Source organism: Euprymna scolopes, chromosome 3, assembly GCF_053919585.1.
Source record: "Euprymna scolopes isolate OS-2025 chromosome 3, ASM5391958v1, whole genome shotgun sequence".
NCBI lineage: Eukaryota > Metazoa > Mollusca > Cephalopoda > Sepiida > Sepiolidae > Euprymna > Euprymna scolopes.
The window spans coordinates 173095698-173118124 of record NC_136484.1 but is presented as its reverse complement, the minus strand read 5'-3'; the positions used below and the strand labels follow the sequence as shown (position 1 = coordinate 173118124).

Sequence of the window (22427 nt, the reverse complement as noted above, 5' to 3'; positions counted from 1 at the left end):
ACGGCCGCTTAAATAATAGAAAAAGGGCGCAACAGCAAAGATGTTAGGTTTTTTTCTTTCCCGTTTATTGCCTCCTTCACGTTATAGGTTCGAGCCTGCTTGCCTACTACCATTTTTTTCTTTCTTTCTTTTTTTTTTTTTTTTTTGTTCAACACACACACCTCCAAACACTTAGGAAACTCCGAGCACCCAGAATAGTATTATAATAAATACGAAATCTGTATTGATCAAAATATCATATTTAAGCATATTTTACGACCGGGTAATGCCGGGCGACCTGATAGTATATATATAATTCCAGGTTAATATTTTCTAGAGGTAAAATAACCAATGAAGTTTTAACGAGTTTGACAAGAATGCTCCATGTTGAAGTAGGTCAAGATGTACTTTTATTTGTTTTACATAAACATTAATATGTTGCTACACATTCATGATCATGTTTTGATCAGCCAGTCACTAGTAACTAGAGACCTCTTTAGGGGATATTGCTTATATAAAAGCTTAGTCTGTACCACCCATAGCAATGGCCAACGACTCTTTATCTGAGAGTCCATCTTTCAAACTCCTTGGCCTAACGTTCACAGGAAACATGAGTTGGAACAATTACATTGAAGGCATTGCCAGGGCCGCTGCAAGAAAGGTGGGCTCTCTCTACCGTGCTCGAAAACTACTAACACCCGAAAGTATCCTGTACCTCTATAAGGCCACCATTCGCCCATGTATAGAGTATTGCTGCCACATCTGGGCTGGTGCATCTGCTACTAGTCTCTCGCTCCTTGACAAGGTTCAAAAGAGAGTCGCAAACCTGATAGGTCCTGAACTGGCATCTAAGCTTCAGCCTCTGTCCCATCGACGAAATGTTGCATCCCTCTGCCTTTTCTACAAGTATTTTAGTGGTGAATGCTCTGACGAACTGCAATCACTTGTGCCTCCACGACGTGAGCATCCTCGACAAACCCGACAGGCTGCTAAATCCCACCCCCACACTGTAGAGATCCCTAGATGTAAAAGATCTTTTTACTCCAATAGTTTCTTCCCCAGAACCGCTAGACTCTGGAATTCCATTTCAGGTCCCTGCTTCCCCAACAGTACTGACGTGCAGAAGTTCAAGTGTATCGTGAACCGACACCTTGCTGCCCAAATCCCTACATAGTACCCCAGTAGTGTTGCCCCTGATAGTAGCCCCCTACACCAAAGTGGCAATTTGCCTTGTTTGGGGTGAAAATGTAATAAAAAAAAAAGAAAAGGTCGTAGTTTACGGACTAAGCTTTTGTATAAGCAATATCGTCTGAAGAATCTCAATAATTTTGTTAGGTCTACATAATAAAAAAATCTGTTTTGCTATCATAAAATGTTAAGAAAAGAATTAGCTCATTAGTTATGCGAAAGGATGTTACTAGCCACTATGGTTCAGTGAATACGTCTAGTTAAGAATAGCATGGTCAATAGATGACCAAAAGACCCGCATTCGTGGACTGATGCTTAATCAGTTTTCTTGATTTATATATATATATATATATATATATATATATATATATATATATATATATTACGTATATTGGCAGGATCACACCGAAATAATGAAAGTTGGTGAAATCCACTGTCAAAAACACCTGTCCATTTCTGAGGGTCGTCTTTTCAAAACTCTTTCATTCTCTTCAAGGTGACATTTCAAATGTTTATCGTTTTGCAAACTGACCACATGCCAATAACTAACATTTCTGTAATGCAAGAGCGAGTTACGAGAGTTTGTTAGAAAAAACAAATTTCGATAATATATAAGTTTAATAATAATAATAATAATAATAATAATAATAATAATAATAATAATAATACAATGGTTAATATGCTCGCTAAGGGGTTCAATACACGGTTGAGATCTACCAAGTCTAAAAAAAAACAATGTCTGTGTGCTAAGCATTCAACATTATAATGCAAGAAACAAAGCCAAGTAAAGAAATACTTGGAAAGATACTAAGAAATATATATTTATATATACACTAGCATGGGTGCAAGGCGTTGCCCGGGTGTTCAGAGGTGTATGTTAAGCAAAAAAAAAAAAAAAAAAAAAAGAGTGGTAGTAGGAAAGCAGGTTTGAAAAAGTGGTAGTAGGAAGGCAGGTTGAACCCGGCAGGTTTGAACCCGGCAAAGGAGGGAAAGAACAGAAAAAACCTGGCGTCTTTGCTGTTACGACCACCGCGAAACCGGAAGTGACGTAGGTTTTAATTAAGACTTGGCACTCGAAAGGAGGGAATGACTTTCGAAAATATCGGCGAAAAAATCGACCCCTCCTGTAGAAAAGTGCTCAGTTGCAGGTGAAGATATTAATGTTTTAACCAATTTTTCGATATTTGTCGTCTGAAAGGTCGAACTTCAAAACGCTACTGATCTTGTAAAAATCTCTCTCCTCTGTCGAAAGTTTTAGGCAGAATGCAAACATACATACATACACACATTTATATATTGGTAACTACAAATTTTCGACCCAAACCGATTAAAAAGCTTACCCTATATCTGAATACCCTTCATGTAAAATTTCAAATGTTTAGACCAGAAATTTTCTGAGTAATTTGGTAGAGACCGAAGCGGTCAATTTTTTTTTTAATTTTACCCCTATTATGACCCCTTAACATTTATTGTTTTGGGCTCGAATCAAGTTATTAAGTTAGATGCATGTCCAAGAAACCTATATTTAAAATTTCAAGTGTTTAGACAGAAAATTGTCGGAGGAGTTTGGTAGAGTTCTCAATGATCAAATCGTTGAACTGACTCTTTAAATGCCAAATTTCTGGCCGAAAACCGATCATATAGATTTTCCCAAATCTCAGTACCCTGTTTATCAAATTTCGAGTCTGTAGACTGAAAATTGACAGAGTTATTGTGTAGGGAAATGTACACAGACAGACAGACACTTTCCCTTTTATAGATATACTAGCATTTCAGCCCGGTGTTGCCCGGTTGTTTCGAGGTGTATGCTGAGCAAAAAAAACAGCGGTCAATTTTTTTAAACTTTGACCCCTATTACCCTATTAGGACCCCTTAACATTTATTGTTTTGGGCTCTAATCAAGTTATTAAGCTAGATCCATGTCCAAGGAACCTATATCTAAAATTTCAATTGCTTATACCCAAAATTGTCGGAGGAGTTTAGTAGAGTTCTCAAAGGTCAAATCGTTGAACTTTGACCCCTTAACAGCCAAATTTCTGGTCGAAAACCGATCACAAAGATCACAGTTATTGCGCAGGAAAATATACACACACAGACACGTTCACTTTTATAGATTAAGCAAAAATATATACGTATACATAAATATCTATGGAAACAATTTTGTGGTTACTGTAAACTTTTTATGCAAATATTATGCAAGTATAAATCATGTATGAATATAATTACATGTAATAGTTAACTAAAGATTATCATCCCATAAGAAAACCGAAAAAAACTAAAAGGGAATTAATTAAAATGAATGTTTAGAGAATATGCAAATTAGCTAGATCTTTTGCTAGTGATTGCAATTCCACAACCCATATATAAGAAAATTGTATTTTCTTTTTAAATAAATAGAAAGAGGGTTTTTAATATGAATATCAATACACACAAAAGAAAAACGGATTTATAGGAGTATAGATAGATACATTCGTAATCCAGTTTGTTTTTTTTTGTTTTGTTTTTTACACAGTGATCACCACTTATCAAGGCCCGGAAGCCACTCAGGGATAAGGGTTATTGCAAGTACATTACGTTAGTGTGGAGATCTGATGAAGTGTTTACTTAAGGGGGTTGTTTATTAGGAATTTGTTAACATTGGACTTGAAGACATCCAAGTTGTAGTCCGGAGGGAAGCAGGCAGACGGAACAGAGTTCCATAGGCGTGCAGTTCTAAGAAAGAAGATTTGTTCATGGAATCCGCATTTTGATTTAGGCACAGATATAGAGTGGGGGAAATTTTTCACAGTGGATTCAGCTAGACGGGTGTTTTTCGTGAAAGATTGGCGAGGGGGGACCAGAGATTGGAGTTTGTTTTTTGTTTGATTGTTCACAATTTGATTAATATATACAAAAGTTTCCTTACTTTACTCTTTCATTTATTTCTATATATAGTATGGTTCTTGCCAAATATACAATTAAGAGATCATGTCATTTGAATATTACATTAAGAAAAATCGATTTTATTAAATCTCGGTATCTTAATTAATGTTTCTAACGAGAGAATTATTTTAAGTGTTCTATTTAAAATTGTTATTTGAGAAATTTTAAACAATAATTATATTAATGACGTATTTAATTTAATTTATTTGGAATTATTCCAATATCGATTTTGTAAAAAAAATTTTTTGAGTTATTTGCCCTTAGAAATTTCCAAACATTTCATTTGTTTGTTTTTAATATTCTGTAAACGGTTATACAGAAATCGGTAAACTTTTACGATATGACCCACGTCGTTTAACACCTAAAAATAAAAATAAAATGAAGATTAACTGCCCCTAAATTCCACAATTTACACTTTTCTTTTTTCATGTTAATCTCATCGATTACAAACTTAAATTTCTAATTAAAAAAGGTACATTTTACGACATGACCCAGCATCGTTTAACTCCTTTTAGAATGGGGGATGACTTTTCTATATAAATTTTACATAAAATAAGCACCCACTTTTTGGCCACAAAGCGTTCAATAAAACATGTTATCTAGCATTTTTTTCAAGTTGTGCGATAGAGAGGGGGGGGGCAAAACATGACAAATGCAATTTGTTCTTTTTTTGAGTGGTGGGGATGGGAAGGGCGGGAATTACATTTGAAACATACAATAACAATAAATTTAATTTTTATGAGACCATTCTGTACTTTCACTTAACAATTTATAAAGAAAACTAACCCTAAAATAAGAGAAATTCAATATTTTTTGGAGGAGGGATAATTACATTAGAAACATGAAATGACGAAAAATTTCATTTAATTGTTTTTTTAATTAATTTTTGGCATATCTTCATTTCTTTTTAGGGTTCTGCCTACTTGGCTAATTTTTTTTTTTGCGATTGAACGGGCATTCGCTGCTATTTTTTTTATTGAAACAAAAGTTGTAATGATTTTTTTTTTTTTAATTAATTTTTGGAGGTGGGGGGGGGTCTTTCCAATGCTCAATATCTGGAGAATAGTTTCTTCTCTTTGTATCCCTTCTGCCAAAATATCTAAGGGAGAGGGTATCACGTACTTTTTTTTTGGGGGGGGGCGATTACATTTACATGATTTTATCTGTTCTTTTATTTTTGGAATTGTTGTGGGTGTATCCACATTGCCCATGATGAAAATGATTAGTATAGCAGGTGTGCCGTGCAAACAATCTCATGATTGTTTGATAGTGGAGGAGTTGTTGATTGCCCATTATTTACTACACTGTTGTAAATTTTCCAAAAACCACGGGCTCCTAATTTCTGTGCTTCAATACGTTTTCTGGTGGTTTCAGTATATTCTCTCTTAGCTGTCGCTATTTCTCACCTATGACGCACTAGAACTAGTAGATAATTTAATACAATATGGGAACCATTAATTCTAAATAGTATATAAAGTCCCCATATATAACTGTGCTTATATATAAAGGCACTTTGTGTGTGAGTTCTTTTCTTATAGACTCCAAAACAGTTTGGCCTACTATGTTTGAAAATTCACACAAATGTACTTCATGTGTCTGGAAGTGTATTGAGATAGGTTTTGTATCGAAATGCCTCTGATAACTATCAGAAACTGATACTTGAAAAAATCAGATGAAAGAAGGAACTGTTCGATTTTGACCAAGATTAATACTCTGATGCAGCCTAACATCACAAGTGCAATTTAGAAATTTTATCACTGTACAAGCGAAAGTGCCTGCCATATAAAATCTACAGTAGATTCTTTCATTCGAAATGAATGTTTCTGTTTAGGAGAAAACTGAACCCTGATATTTAACGTTTTGCATTTTAAACTTTAATTCAAGCCATTATATAAAAATAGTTTTATAAAATAAACCGTAGGTTATCTACAGTGCAATGTAGACTACAATATATTGTGGACTGTGGTGGAACAGGCAATCAATCGATTTGATTGATAAATTAGCGATTTCACCAATTTCGATGACAATAAAAGTATTGGAAGTGTGGAATATTTGTGGATCCTTATTTAATCTTGAGCAACGTTGGGTCTCTCTGCTAACGTGTGTGTGTGTGTGTGTGTGTGTGTGTGTGTGTGTGTGTGTGTGTGTGTGTGTGTGTGTGTGTGTGTGTGCACCAGTCTATATAAAAACATAAGATATTAACGGATATATACTCAAGAGTCAAAACAATGAAGAGAATATGCTGTTGTTACAGGCCTAGTTATGACAAACGGAGCAAGACCATGCTACCACCGTGCATTAAGGGTTTCATTCGAAATTGCTATATTTGAGTAATTTTGTTTTATCCTGGTCTCTATTCAAGGATAAAACGTTTTTCAGAGAAAGGAACATGAAGTCATTAGTTAGTAATAACTTACTGACCTACACATTGTTCTATATAGTGACCATATAAAATGTTTATTTAAATATAAATAAAAGTATATCTTGCTTCTTTTTTTATTGATTAATAACCTTGTTAAATTCATTGACTTTAATCTTTTAATATCTTTAACCTGGAATAATTATATTATATATAGGGTATTTTAAAGGCGGCAAAATTAACGACTATTTTCTTTAATTGCAGATTTGGAAACTATGGATTGTAAATGCCAAATATTAGTCATTGAAATAATAAAAATATTTTGCATAATAAATTATTTTTTCTATGATTTATGGAATTTAAAGTTCGCCATCTCTAAAAAAAAACATTATATATATATGTATATATATATATATATATATATATATATATATATACACACACACATATATTTGTAATCATCGACATACAGTCCTGTTTCGTTGTATCACAACTCATCAGTACCTCTCCCAAGCCAAGAATTGAACCTAGAACCATCGCGTTGACAGTCAGCAGTTCTACCGATCGACCCATATATATATATATGAGAGAAATAGATAAGTACAGTAGTCCAAATAATCCAAATTACCAATCGTCACATCAAAAATTCAAAAAGAAAATATAAAAACGCTTATCACTGTAAATAAACAATAAGTAGTGTAATATATAGGGAACAATTCGTAATATAATTGTGCTCTTTAGGATTCTACATGGGACAGTTCATTGTATAAGGAAAGTATAAGCAGTCGATGGGTTCATTTAATCGGAATCTTTGGAAATGGCATTTTTATCACTACTCAAAAACAAACATGATGGACCAACGAATATCTCATTTCAAACTTAAGCATGACTGACCTATGGAAATATTTTTTAAACTTGTCGAATTCGGGAATCTTTGCAGAGTTTTGTACGGAACCTTTTATTTCAGGAACGGGGTAGTATGCTCTTGTTCCAGTAGCCATACAAAGAATACAATTGCAAATACTATTTTCATAAAAGAATTACCACTTATCAAGGCTTGAAGGTCACTCGAGGATAAGGGTTAATGAATGTAAAGTGGTAGTGTAGTAATTGCTAATGGTATAAGTTGGGTAGAATTTGATTATTTAAGGGGACGGTTCAACAAGAACTTGTTTACATTGGACTTGAAGGCTACCATACTGTAGTCTGCCGGGAAGCAAGCCATCAGAACAGTGTTTCACATACGGGCAGAAGACTTCTATCCGATCATAGCTGACAAAACAAGTGCATACTACCTCTGCAGATTAAAGAAAAGATTCCATTCCAAATTCCGTGCAGATTCACCGAGTTCGACAAGATACTCTTTAAGAAGGTCATAGGTCAACGTGGCCAAAACATTAGAATAACACTTTTATATTTTTATGCTGGTCGTTTAAGTTAGAATTAATACTTTTCGATAAAATTCCAAAAACACCTTAATATCTACCTCTGTATTTGTTTAAAATAACGATTTATCCAACTCCGAACAGAAATCAGAAAAAGTACAACATAATTAACACTGGAGGACTCATAACTCCCCACTTATGAATGAATAACGTAGTAATCTATTATATAAAGGTCAGCTGTCTGTATGTACGTCTGTGCGTGCGTATGTGTCTTCAACTAAAACTATGGAACAAACAATTTTGGTATTTTTCCGACCATCGTTGTCTCAGAAATTGGAAAAAATATTTATTCTTTGATCCTAAACTGGCGAACATTTTGTCAGGATGGGATGGGGGGCTCTGTTTTTAAACCATTAACTATATGAAGGAACTAATTTTGTTTTTCAAGGAGTTATTACCTTTATACCTACTCATTCCTTGAGAAATCTACAAAAGTGTGTTTATGCGTGTGTTCAGAGAGAGGAATTGGTTGGATCGAGAATGAAGAACATGGAGAACACGATGGAGGCGGGGGGGGGGGGAGTTTTTATTGGAGTGTTGCACTTTTCGCCCGGACAACGCAGAGTAGCTCTGCTAGTTCATACATGAAATGCATGAAAATATAGATTCCTTCCCAATACGACAAAGTCTCCACATAAATGTTTAAAAGTACAGAATAGTTATCAGTTGAAAACACGCCAACCAAAAGAAACAATATAATTTATATTAAACGCATTAGAATGAAAATCTCTACTGATATTTTTAATCCGGAGAAAATCTTTCTAATCGTTTACAAACATTACAACTATGCTTGTTCGATAGAGGATTTCATTCTAATATGAATTATATACTCTTGTTTTTTTTTTTTTTTTTTTTTTTTTTTTAGAGTTTTGGATTATTAACTATTCTGTACTTTTACTTAAAATTCAAAGGATGAAAATTTGCTTTACACAAAGAGTTTTACAATGGAAAACTTGAAATACAAAATGGATGCCAAATATTAAATAAATAACGAGTTTTGAAAAACTTGTAAAAAATATTCATTTTCTCTAATATCAATTCTTCACTTCTCCAAGCAAGCAGAAACAGATTTGCAGGTTATTTTATTTTATTTTATTTTTATTCAATTTGTGGAGAAAATATTGTTGATTTTTTTTTTGTTACTTTAAAAAAAGAATAGATTTAAGTGAAAACAGAAGAAGGTGAAAAATCTTTTCAAAGCACTGTTCTTGAATGAGTTTTAAAAATTACATTGGACAAAGTTTGAAAATAAAATGCGGCTAAAAGATACGAAAACAAAATTAAAGAGACGAACAAAATCAACTGAACGGTCTCTAAGACATCAATTTTAATTTGAATTCAGGAAAGCGTGTATGAATTAATGCCGACATCAGGAGTTTTTGATTTACAGCACACATTTACGCTCCGAACAAATGAGAATGGCTCCCTTGATCAAAACTGCAGAAGTGCTGGAGGTGTGACTGAATATTGTGGGATGGGAGTGGCGGACATGAGTTAGGTAGAATCAAATTCGAAATTCAGAAATAAAATTATATATGGAGAGACAAGATCAGCGCATTAAAATAGTGCTTCCATTTTGTAAAAATAGATTTACTATAAACAACTGAGTGAGAAAATGATCGCTCAAGTTGAAGAATTGACGAAACAAATTTCCTGTTTGATTTGAAACGATCGAATTGGTTTGAAAATGTTAATAGAAAAAAAGAGAAAAATAAAATAATTAGGAAATATCCCCCACTTTATAAGAATGAACAATGCGTATCTATTTGTATATAAATAAATATATACCTGTACCGTCACATAGTTAACGAGTAGAAAAAAATTAAAGTTTTATGGCATATTAACCATTTTGAGTTATTTAAAGTGATTAGGGTAAAAATAATACACATATGCAAAATCAGACACGCAATATAATCGGTCGAAATTAAATTCAGAGAGAAATTCTTTACTCTATTTCTACATTGAGGCATTTCCTTATGTTCTTGTTTGCATCCCGTTTAATTTTTTTTTCTTTCTTTATTCATTTAAAATTTTCCCTATTAAAACGTTGTCTTTCTTTCTTATTTCATTTTTTACTTAATGTTAGAGGTTATTTTATATTAATATTAGTGAAAACACTAACGAAGTATAATTTTTCTTAGCATTTATGACGAAAGGTGTACACTTACATATATGAATTTTGTTATGACAAGATGTAGTGAACTAAGTATTAAGCTTACTAGAAAGTTCTTGTGGGATTTTTAATTTTGATTTTAAATGCTGTATTTTCACATAAGTCTTCGTTATGATACTTTTACTCATATATCATTTAAAAGAGCGTTGTTCGCTCCATCCAATCGTTTAAATTACAATCGCTTTAAAACAATTGTCTTCGCTTCAGAACATTGAATACAAAAAAAACAAAAAAAACAGACTCACACAATTTTCTTATTTTAATTCAAGCTAGGTCGAAAAGCTGCTGAAACAGCTCGCAATATCAACGAAACTTTTGGCCACGGAACCACTACTGACCGCACAGCATAATGGTGGTTTAAGAAATTTCGTGGCGGCGGCGAGTCTTGAAGATGATGAGCGTAGTGATCGGCCATCGGATGTTGATAACGATCAATTAAGAATCTTAGTCACGCACACCTGTTTGAGAACTTGCTTCTGAATTAGGCGTAACGTGTACAGTAATTCCCAACTACTTACGGGAGATTGGAAAGGCAACAAAAAAAACTTGATAAATGGATGCTTCACGACTTGAACGACAACCAAAGGAAACGTCATTATGAAATGGTATCTTTCCTTCTTTTACGCAACAAGAACGATCAGTTTCTCGACTGGATTGTGATTTACGATGAAAAGGGGGTTCTGTACGACGATTGGCAACGCACAGTTCAGTGGTTAAATGCTGACAAAGCTCCACGAGAATGACATAATTAGTGTGTAATTTGTCTTTTAAAGACAGGGTTATATCTGAGAGGTTCAGAGGAAGATGAAATTTGGAGTGTATATGGAGATGTATGCAGAACAGAGGACTTTGTTTAGTACAGTCATATTGAAAGAATGAATGAATTCTTGTGTTAACAGATGGAGAAGGGTTGCTGAAGAAGGCAAAGGAAAACAGAGTGGGTTTGAAAGAAAAGGGTATAAAAGCCTGTTCAAAGAGAGGTTAGTTTGAACGTTTGATTGTAAAAGCCGGGCAACACATGCCAGCATGTAAAATAGATGTTAACCTGATGAAAATGTTGTTAATTATGATCGTTGTTTCTTGTTTAACGGTATATCAACCCGTCTCGGATTATTTAATGCCGAATTCTGTAATTTGGGAAAAAGTTTTGATTCCAGTTCTTTATATCTCCCATTATTTATTTATGATCTTTGGGTTGTTTATTTTGCTTTACGGCATATCAATCATTTTGGGTTACTTAATGCTGGATCCAGTAAATTTTGTAAAAGATTTTATGTTTTAAATACTTTATATCTTCAAATATTTATTCATGGTGTTTAGTTTGACTGTTTTGTATAGAAAAATTGTTGTTTTTGATTTTGCGGAACATTTGAGTTTTGCAAAAGGAAAGGAAAAAATAACATCAATGTTTGATGCAGTTTAAGTTAGGAAGTTGGTATCTTAAGACAGCCTGATCTGGACGCCCCAGAGATAATTATGCTGATACATAGATACAATAGTAGTCAACAGCATAGTCGTTATAAGGACGACAATAATTGCATGTGAATGCCAGAAAAGCTTGTGCTAAAATACAGTTATATAACTACAGTTATAGCAGTGAGGTTGGCTAACAACACAAATTGTTCCAGACACAAGCAGATGTGAGATGTCTGGGTTAGTACTGTCAGCTGGTGTTACATCAGGTTCCTTTCTTCGGGATGAATGCATTTATAAGAGGTAAGGAGGCCCATTATTCACAGTGAGCTAAACACATGCATACGTAGACACTTGCGAATACAGGCAGATTGGTAGAGCAGAGAAATTGAATGACCGATTGAGAAAACAAAACTCGAAAGTAATGAAAACAGAGAAATTTGAGAATTAAAACTATTTTGATTAGCAGAGAAAATAAATCATTCATAAAAGAGAGAAATTGTTGCAGAGAAAGGCGAGTTACTGTCGGAGGTGGGGGGTCAGAAAAGAGAACAGAAAGTAAGGGATTGGGTGACGGAGAGCGAGAGAGAGAGAGAGAGAGAGAGAGAGACAGAGAGAGAGAGAAGCATTACAAACAAAATTGAAAAGAGAAGAAAAACAAAATGGCCAGGTGAATTAAGATCTCAAATGATGAATGGTTTAAAACGATAAAAAGCAAAAACTTACAAATTGAAAGCTTTAAAAGATTAAACAAATATTTACGTGGTTACGTCTACGTGTAGTTTATATATATATATATATATATATATATATATATATATATATATATACTAGAAGAACACTTGTCTCAGCACAGGTACAATTAATTCCCCAAGAAGCACATAATGAGTGCTTCTTGGGGAATTAATTGTACCCGTTATAAAGACATAATATTAAACCTTATGTCTAGAATCCGCATTTGGTAGACATCCATTAAATTAGTTTGATTAGAGAATTTAATAAAATTTAAGGGAAATTAAGAGAATCTTTCTTCATTAATGTTTAATTACTATAAGCAAAATTTCATGCAAATCTAAAATATTTTATGGGAGTTTCCCGAATTTCTATCAAGACCTCCACTTCTTTACATAAAACGCATTAGACTAAACATGGTTTGGATACCTTACGCCAAGCAGTGTGTTCCAAAATTAATAATGATTGGTTAATTAATTTAGTAATGAATCCTACACAGAATATACTTAACCTCTTCTATCCTCGGTCAATGGAGGGGAAATCCTTCATGACTGAGACAATTTTGGGGGGAGCTGTATTTTCCCACATTAAAAAATTGCCCTTGTGTCTAACTCTGCCCTCCTGAGGAGAGGCAAGTAAACAGTTAGTTAATGTTCACCATTTTACCTGATATTTGATAAGTAATATCTCGTAAAATTGTTGGAAAGAAAATTCAAAACTCCTGGTTGAATCCATTTTTTAATCAATGTTGAAAATTTATATGTGTAAAAGTATTAGATACATGACATTTTTTTTCAAATTTTCAATCGAAACTTTTTTATTTCCAAAAACTTTGAATATTCAAATTTTCCATAGTATTGAAATGTTATCTCTGACCAATCAAACAAGCACACAATTGTTTAGAAATTAGTGCTGCTAATTATATGACCCTTGTATGGGCATTCTTCAATTCAAAGATTAAAAAATGGCAAAAACTAAAGAATTATCTAGAGATATTCGAGATAGAATCATTGAACGCCACAGGGAGAACAAGGTTATTCGAAAATTAGCAAAACAACGAATCTAGCATTAAGTACATTACAACATATCACCAGAAAGTATAAGTATGGCGGCGGAGCAGCAAATCTTTCGAGAAAAATAAATGAGTACTTCAAGGTAGATATGTAGACACCCCTCCATTTCTACTTCTGAAATTAATACTGATGTTGTAGGTGCTGGATTCTAAGTAAGGATAACATTAACAGACTTCTATATCGTACAGGCTTTCATTCAAAATCACAAAGAAAAGTGCGTTTCCTGAAAATCAAACATCAAAGACCGATTAAATTAAACTTATGAAAAGAAAGATATGTAATTTTGTGGAAAGGTAATCTTGTCTGATGAAACGAAAGTATAACTATTTGGAAGGAACAAAGTGACAAAAGTTTGGAATTGTACTGTGAGGAGAAACAATTCTATGATACAAATTACAGAATGAATGTGGAATGCCACATAGTTTTTTTTTCTGTGAAGGGCAGCCGTTTTATTTACATGAGCATTGAAGATGATCTCACCAAGAGAAGATCACTATATCATATATTGTGAACGCGTTAAATATCTTAGTGGTAGGTTGAAACAATTGTATGCTTCGAATAAAAAATGACGCTTCTTAAGTTGCTCTGAATGTGTTCAGCCTTTTTTGCTTTAAGACACACACACACACACAATGATGGATACTACTGTTGATTTCGAGATATGAGGGTCATTAAGTTGTTTGGAAATTCATGTATATTATTTGTTTATAAGGTCGAAGGCTTTCTGTAAAACCAACCACATTTTTTATTACAACTGTTAATACCAGTCGATGCAATGACTGCCACAAGACAGAGAAGACAGTAGACCTTAGGTTTTAAGATGCATGTCTTAATAAAGGCATCCTTCCCAGTGGAATAAACGCGTCTCTAGATACCAACCTGGAAATTTCTACGCCCCGGTGTGGTGCATACATCATATGGGTAACCATTTGCGAATGCTTACCCATCTGGTACAGGTGATGTGTTTAACTTCGGTCATCTGGGAAAGACCAGTGTGTCGCCGGGATTACGTGTGTGTGTTTACATTTAGTTAGAATACTTTATAGTGGAGCAGAAAACGGAAACATGGAATAGACCTTGAATTATCTTCAGATTTTTTGTTTTATCATCTTTGTACTAATGCCCTTTACTAAAAGCATGGTCTTCACTATCACTCCACATCAGTGTAAAATAACTTCTATTAAGTATTCAATGCGGAAGCGTTTAATAGGAATTTATTGAGTTAAAATATTTGTTACATTTTCCTTTCTCATGTGATAAGAACAAATAAACCGCTATGTACATCATTGACGTAGAAAACGATCAAATTCTATGACGTAATCTGCAGTGTCACTTCACTTTGGTAAAATAAATTGCGGCATCGCATTGGAGTAAAACAGAAAATGGAAAACAAAAACGTTTTATGAAAATTTGAAGTTTCATTGGATCTGATGACACAGCTGCAGTAGGTGTTGTTCGTACCAATCGTGAATACGTCCTCGACTCGTATAACATCAAATAGGTTCTTTGATAAGACAGGGGTGCATTTGAAATTAATGTTTTTATTTGGAACACAACTGAACCATGATACTTGACTTGCGCATTTTAAACCTTAATTCAAGCTATTATATAAAAGTACTCCTATCAAATCAACAGTAGGTTTTTCGAAAGCGAATTGTAGACGACAATGACGTCGTTGCTATCGAGCAGAGGTATGAGTCTTTACAGTACTTAGAGGTTCAACTTTCCAGGCTTTACTATTCTTTTATATAGTTCAGATCAATTATTTGAGAATCTATAAGTGAAGTAAACTGATCTCCCCATTTCAGAATAATGGACTTGAACAGAGGTTAAAAACATAATTATATCTTATACGTTATTGAGTGCTGATTCGAGGCAGTTATGATCCCCACAATCATTTTGTAACATGTTTTGCCAAGCTACAACAGACTCGATTTTCAAAGCAAAATGAAACTTAATAGTCATTATTTAAACTTTTAAATAGTTATTTAAAAAAACTGCAATAGAGTTACAATATACTGTAATTTTATTGTCAACTAGCAGTTCAGCCGGCTTTGCTGGGGCACTATGCACTGTTAATTACTTTATGTGCACATGTATACATATATTAAAAAGTTTGATTCGTGTCCAGGTAACCTACATCTAAAATTTCAAGTGTTTAGACTCAAAATTAGCCGAGGATTTTGGTAGAGTCTGCAAAGGTCAAGTCTTTCAACTTTGACTTCTTGGAAGCCAAATTTCTGTCCGAAAACTGATTAAAAAGATTTTCCCAAATCTCAATACGCTTATGTCAAATCTTGAGTCTGTAGACTGAAAATTGACAGAGTAGTTCGGTAGAGAAATGTACACACAGAGACAATTTCACTTTAATAGATATACAGATTATACCTGAGGCGTCCCTACCGAAGAATACCGACGGGGCTGCTTACACGTTTTTATAGGCTGCAGTGCATTTAATCTAGTGCGTTGCCTTTTATCCCCTTCTCTCGCCTACCTGCCCTTGTGTCTCACCTCCTGCAGAAGATATTAATAAATATACAACGTCCAGGAAACAGAGATACTGTGCTGACGACAACGCATGCCTCTCGGTGGGAAATTGTATTTTTTCTTTTCTGTTCATTCATTTAAACGTTTTTTAAAAGTGTCTGATCTCATCCCATCACAGACAACAACAGAGAAGCAGGGTAGGTTGGCTTAAACTGATTGTACACAGATATTCTCTTAATCCTGCAATCCCACTTTATCACCCGTATCTGTACCCAGTGACACTCACCACAGGTGACAGCTACAACTTATCTTCTAAAGGTCACGAGTAATTCATTCAATGACATTTTACACACACACACACACACACACACACACACACACACACACACACACACACACACACACACACACACACACACACAATTGATTCACACGTAATTTCTGGTCCTTGAAACAGTCATTGACTTTGAAGGCAGTTACATGACATAAACCTACAGTAAAGCTACTTAAGAATATGTGTACGCATTCCCATTATATTTGTTTTCTGTCTGTTACTTGAATAATCAGATGACACACCGGTTCTCGTTAGATCACTCAAGTTAAGCAACGTTGAGCCTTATCAATACCGGATGAGTAATCATTTGGGAATACCAGGCGATTTATGTCGAAGGACGTCGACACCTCACTGCCGGAACTGCAAACACCTAACGTCGTCATCTCCCTTGACCGGGATATACATGCAGCTGGGTACCGCTTGGGAAGTAAATATTCCCTTAGCATTTGCTCCTTCGGAGGAAGCTAGTCCAACACGCCTATGGTGAATGTTGCTGGCATAAAATGGAAAAAGGAGAAAAGAGTAAGAGAGCGAAGGGGAAGAGAAAATAGATAAAGAGAGAGATAAGAGAGAGAGGAAGGAATCAAGAAAGAGAAGGGAGGAAGAAAAGAGGGGAAATAGAAAGGACAAGTTGGGAGAGAGGGTCTATTATGAGAATTTCATAAATAATATATTTGCTTAATTTCTTCCGAAATATAAGATTAGTCTGCCAATATTTTTATATAACATTACGCCATATATATATATATATATATATATATATATATATATATATATATATATATATATATGTGTTTCTTTTCGGTATTTCTTACTTGGAAACATCCATGAATCTCTTCTAAAGTTAGTTTAGATTTAAAAGATGGAAAAGATTATTCCGAAGTAACACAAGGCTCTCTCTCTATGTGCGTGCGCGCGCGCGCGTGTGTGTGTGTGTGTGTGTGTGTGTGTGCGTGTAGGTTGGCTGTTGATAAATAAACAAGCAGCTTAATGGTGGCGAGCGTTTATTTCAATGGACATTCGTTGAGGTCATTTGCGAGTATCGATTCCATGGGCTGATGGGTAGAACTGCCAACTATCAACGCAATGGTTGTAGGTTCAATCACCGGCTAGGGAGAGGTGCTAGTTTAGCCGCAGTGATGAGTTGTGATGCAACGAAATAGTACTCTATGTGGTTGACTATATGTGTGTGTGTGTGTGTAAATAAATGATTGTATATTTAGGTTTCCTAGATTTAGATCCACTGAAACGTATGTTTTTGGTTCTTCCCACTCCCGCCCCACCCCCACCCGATAAAAGCAGGGTGGACCTGTAAATTCACCATTGTCCGTTCGTCTGTCCGCACTTTTTTCAATTGGAATTTTTTGAAATTATGCACAAACATTAAACATGATATGAGTAAAAAAAGTAACAGAAGAGATTTTCCGGGAAAACTCTCTTCCCCCTCCGACCAGGGGTGCCTTTCGGGTTAAAATGGCTAAAATTGACACTTTTGTGCTTATTAAAAAAAAAATAGATGCCTCGGATTTTCATAAAACTTTCTGAAATGTTTTAACTAACTGATTTCCATATAATTTTGTTTGTCTATACTTTGCGATAACTCTTGCGTATGTCCCAGGGGCTCTTTTAGGGCTAATAAAAACACTCCATTTTTGAGACTATTTTACCGTTTTTGTACAAAATTTTCTGTGTATGTCTATTTAGCAGTTTTGAATCGTGCTGAACTCAAATTGAATTGTGTTAAGGCCTTGGGGACTTTTGGGACTAAATGGAGGGGGAGCAAATGATGGACTTAGTTATTTCTTTTTTTGCATGATGCAGAACTAAAATTTACATATGTTAAGGCCTAAAACTACACTGTTTGTTCATTTTCACCAGGATTTGACGTCCTCTGGGGACTTTGGGGGCTAAATGAGGGGGGATGCTGAACTTAGTCATTTTTTTATGCCTCGTTCACTGTGCACGCATGAGGGACCATGCATGCTTCACTTGTTTTAAATGTGCTCAATGGAGGACAGAGCCGGTATATAGTATGTTTATTATACAAATATTATTGGTTACATATGTGCATACATGTTTCAGTGGAATCACAGTTTAGAAAGACTTACCTCATCAGATGGAAGAAAAGAGCAATATACATATGTGACCAATAATGTTTGTATGATAAGAATACTAATATATGTTTTTGTGAAAAATGTTTATGGGAAAATACTTATGGGAAAATATACTTATGGGATATATACTTATGGGAAATATGTTTGTGGGAAAAATATGCTTTTCAATTATATTTCACCCTTTAATCTATACCAATCATTTATGTATGCACGTTAAATTTAAGAGCATATACAAATAGATGACAAAACAGCTATAATCCAACATGTTAGTCATCTTGCCATTTATATCTTTCAATATGCCAAAATATCCTCTTTTTGACAGCACCTGTTTCGCAGCGCGGAAACAATCATGATTATTATGTCAAAATTGAACATTTTCCACACTAGAAAAGTACGAAGGTTTTAACTTTTAAAAGAAATGGACATGATCACATAAATCCGAGGAATATTTACATCGTATTATATCTTCAAACCTTTATACTGACTAATATTCCAAGTACATTTGAGAAGTTTTATCACCGCACAAGCAGAAGGGCCCAGCGTATAAAATCAAATAGGTTCTTTGATAAGACAGGAGTGCATTTTAAATTAATGTTTTTATTTGGAACACAACTGAACCATGATACTTGACTTGCGCATTTTAAACCTTAATTCAAGCTATTATATAAAAGTACTCCTATCAAATCAACAGTAGGTTTTTCAAAAGTGAATTGTAAACGACATTATATTATGGACTAGATCACTGCATGGGATATGTGAACCTCCATCCCAGTGCACTGCAATGGATCTCCAATTAAAGCAGACAATCGATTTGATAAATTTAAAAATTTTCAATTTCACAAATTTTAATGAGAATAAATGCATCGTTGGAACATTCGTTAACCCACATTTTATCGCAGGCAACGTCGGGTCTCTCTGCTAGTCTTTTATATAAAGAAGAGTTGCGCGCGTATGCTCATCTAAAAGAAAATGGGCTGAGCAGAAGAGAAAGAGGGGTTTAAGGAGAGAAGGATAAATAAGATAGTGATAGAAGTTTTAATAGAAATAGGTTACTTTAGCCCCAGGCGACACCGGGTAGCCCTGCTATATATCTTCCAGAGTATTTAGTAAAGAAAGATTATCCTCGATTTTGTGACCACTTATGTCGTGTTCGTCCTTCAAAGTCGAAGATGACCATGACATCAGTGAATAAAAGTAGTGTTTTTGTGCTTCCGGAGATAACTTGTAAGGCCGATCCGGGCATGGAAGGCTCTCCCACAGGTTGGACAGTGGTGAGGGACAGAGCTTGTTGCTCTGGCTTTGCGGGTTACATGCTTCTGTACTGCTTTGAAGGATCTTCTCTCTTCAGCTCCTTTGTTGATGAGGTGACGCCAGTGAGGTCTGTCTGATGCAAGCGATTCCCAGGACTCGGTACTGATGTTGAAGTCTTTGAGGGAGACTTTGAGGTTGTCCTTAAAGTGTTTTCTTGGTGCTCGAACTGAACGCTTGCCTTAGCACAGCTCGCCATACAGGAGTTGTTTTGGGATTCTTTCATCTGGCATGCGGGAAACGTGACCTGCTCATCTCAGTTAGGTCTTTCGAATGGTAGTAGTTATGCTGGGAAGATTAGCACTTTTCAGGACCTCTGTATCAGGGACTTTGTCTTGCCATCTGATATGGAAGAGATTTCAGAGACATTTCAGGTTGAAGTGGTTCAACGTCTTTTCGTGCCTTCTGTAGGTAGTCCAGGTTTCTGAGCCATAGAGCAATGTGGTGAGGACAACTGCTCTGTAAACCTTCAGCTTGGTGTCAATGCTGATTCCTCTCCTTTCCCAGACTTTGCTTATGAGTCTCCCGAATGCGCTACTTGCCTTGGCGATTCTGTTGTTGATTTCCAGATTGATTGTGGCTGTCCAAGATAGAGTGCTGCCCAGATAGGTGAATGTCTCAACCGCTTGAAGGTTCTGTCCCTTGACTGAGATACTTGGCTCATGATACTGATTTCTGGGAGCTGGTTGGAACATAACTTCGGTCTTCTTGGCGCTAATTGTGAGGCCGAAGTTGTCACAGGCTGCGGAGAATTTGTTCATCTGGTCTTGCATTTCTCGCTCATTGCTGGCATTGAGGGCACAGTCATCAGCAAAAAGAAAATCACTCAGCACTGCTTCCTTCACCTTTGTCACAGCCTGCAGTCTCCTTTGGGTTAAACAGCTTTCCATCTGTTCTGAATTTAATGTTTACTTATGTAAAAATACATTAATCACCCATTTCAGGTACCTAGGTTTCATGTCCCTGGATTTACTGGAGATTTTATAAAAATATGCAACTTACAAAGACTGAGGCGGTTGTCAGGCTTTAATAGTTCCCCCAAAAATCATATGAATAATTATGATTGTACAACATTCTATTTGTCTTTACTAAAAAAAAAGAAATTTTCCTGTTGATAAATTGAAATGGATCTATGATAGAGGAATATTGAGAAATAGGCTCTAGTCCAGCACCTTACAGATGCTAAACTTCTGACCGACCATCAATATGGATTTAGACAAGCCCGTTCCACGGCAGACATCCTCACTGTAATCTCTGAACGCATATACCATTCACTGGACAAAGCGGGAGAGGGCAGAGCGGTAGCTCTAGATATATCTAAGGCTTTTGACAGGGTATGGCATGAGGGTCTCCTCAGGAAGATTAGATCTTACGGTATCACTGGTAGAATACTTAACATAATTAAATCCTTCTTAGATAAGAGAAAAATCCAGGTTGTCCTCGACGGTCGTACGTCTAAACAATATAATATAAATGCGGGAGTGCCCCAGGGATCTATCCTTGGTCCTCTGCTGTTCCTGATATTCATAAATGACCTCCCCGACAAAATTGCCTCTGAGATGGGTATATATGCTGATGACACCACACTCTATAGCAGGCACGACAGGAAAACAAATGAACATATATCTAAAGTAATGGCAGAAACACTAGAGGATGACCTCAAATCAGTAGTGGAATGGGGACAAAAATGGATGGTAACGTTCAATGCCACCAAGACAAAACTGGTTTCATTCAATAATTACAAGAAACCTTCTCTACCACCTATAGCAATGGCCAACAACTCTTTAGCTGAGAGTACGTCTTTCAAGCTCCTTGGCCTAACGTTCACAGGAAACATGAGCTGGAACAATTACATCGAGGGCATTGCCAGGGCCGCTGCGAGGAAGGTGGGCTCTCTCTACCGTGCTAGAAAACTTCTAACACCCGAAAGTATCCTGTACCTCTATAAGGCCACTATTCGCCCATGTATGGAGTATTGCTGTCACATTTGGGCCGGTGCATCGGCTACTAGTCTCTCGCTCCTTGACAGGGTTCAAAAGAGAGTCACAAATCTGATAGGCCCTAAACTGGCATCAAAACTTCAGCCTCTGTCCCATCGTCGAAACGTTGCATCCCTCTGCCTGTTCTACAAGTATTATAATGGTGAATGCTCTGAAGAACTGCAAGCACTTGTGTCCCCACGACGTGAACACCCTCGACAGACCTGACAAGCTACAAAATCCCACCCCCACACTGTAGAGATCCCTAGATGTAAAAGATCTTTCTACTCCAGTAGTTTCTTCCCCAGAACTGCTAGACTTTGGAATTCCATTCCAGGTCACTGCTTCCCCAACTGTACTGACATGCATAAGTTCAAGTGCAACGTGAACCAACATCTCGCTGCCCTAATCCCTACATAGTACCCCAGTAGATGTTTCCCCTGATAGTAGCCCCCTACATTAAAGTGGCAATGTGCCTTGTTTGGGGTGAAAATGTAATAAAAAAAAAAGAAAAAAAGGCTGCTCTGATCTTTGTTAGCTTTTTACATATAAGAGGGACATCACAAAAGTAATGCCTTCTATTTTTTTTTTTTATTCTGCCCGAATGGATTAGAGGAATTGCAAATTGACATTCTTATGATGTCTAAACTTATGCATTCATAAACCGAAAGTTTCTTCTCTCTGCATCAGATATTAATGGAGTGAGACTCTTAAAAACAAAGCACCCCCCTCATGAATGTGCTTCAGAAGCAAAGATGCGCCATTGAAATTCTGGCAAAAGTGCTTTGAAAATGGTGGTGATTATGTAGAAAAATAAATTCTGGAGCACAAAAAAAATCGCTCGTTTTAATGGAACCACTCTCGTCTACGTAGCTCTTATGTTGAAAGAATAGGAGGCTTTAATTTTGGAATAAACCTCAT

At 35.6% G+C, this 22427-nt stretch overlaps 1 protein-coding gene across 1 annotated transcript; it reads right to left on the bottom strand.

Moving 5' to 3' along the window:
• Positions 1-19886: 19886 nt before the first annotated feature.
• Positions 19887-20300, bottom strand: LOC145263107 (uncharacterized). Its single transcript, XM_080120041.1, has one exon. It carries the CDS (start codon positions 20298-20300, stop codon positions 19887-19889), a length of 414 nt encoding a protein of 137 aa, XP_079976167.1.
• Between the last annotated feature and the right edge of the window lie 2127 nt (positions 20301-22427).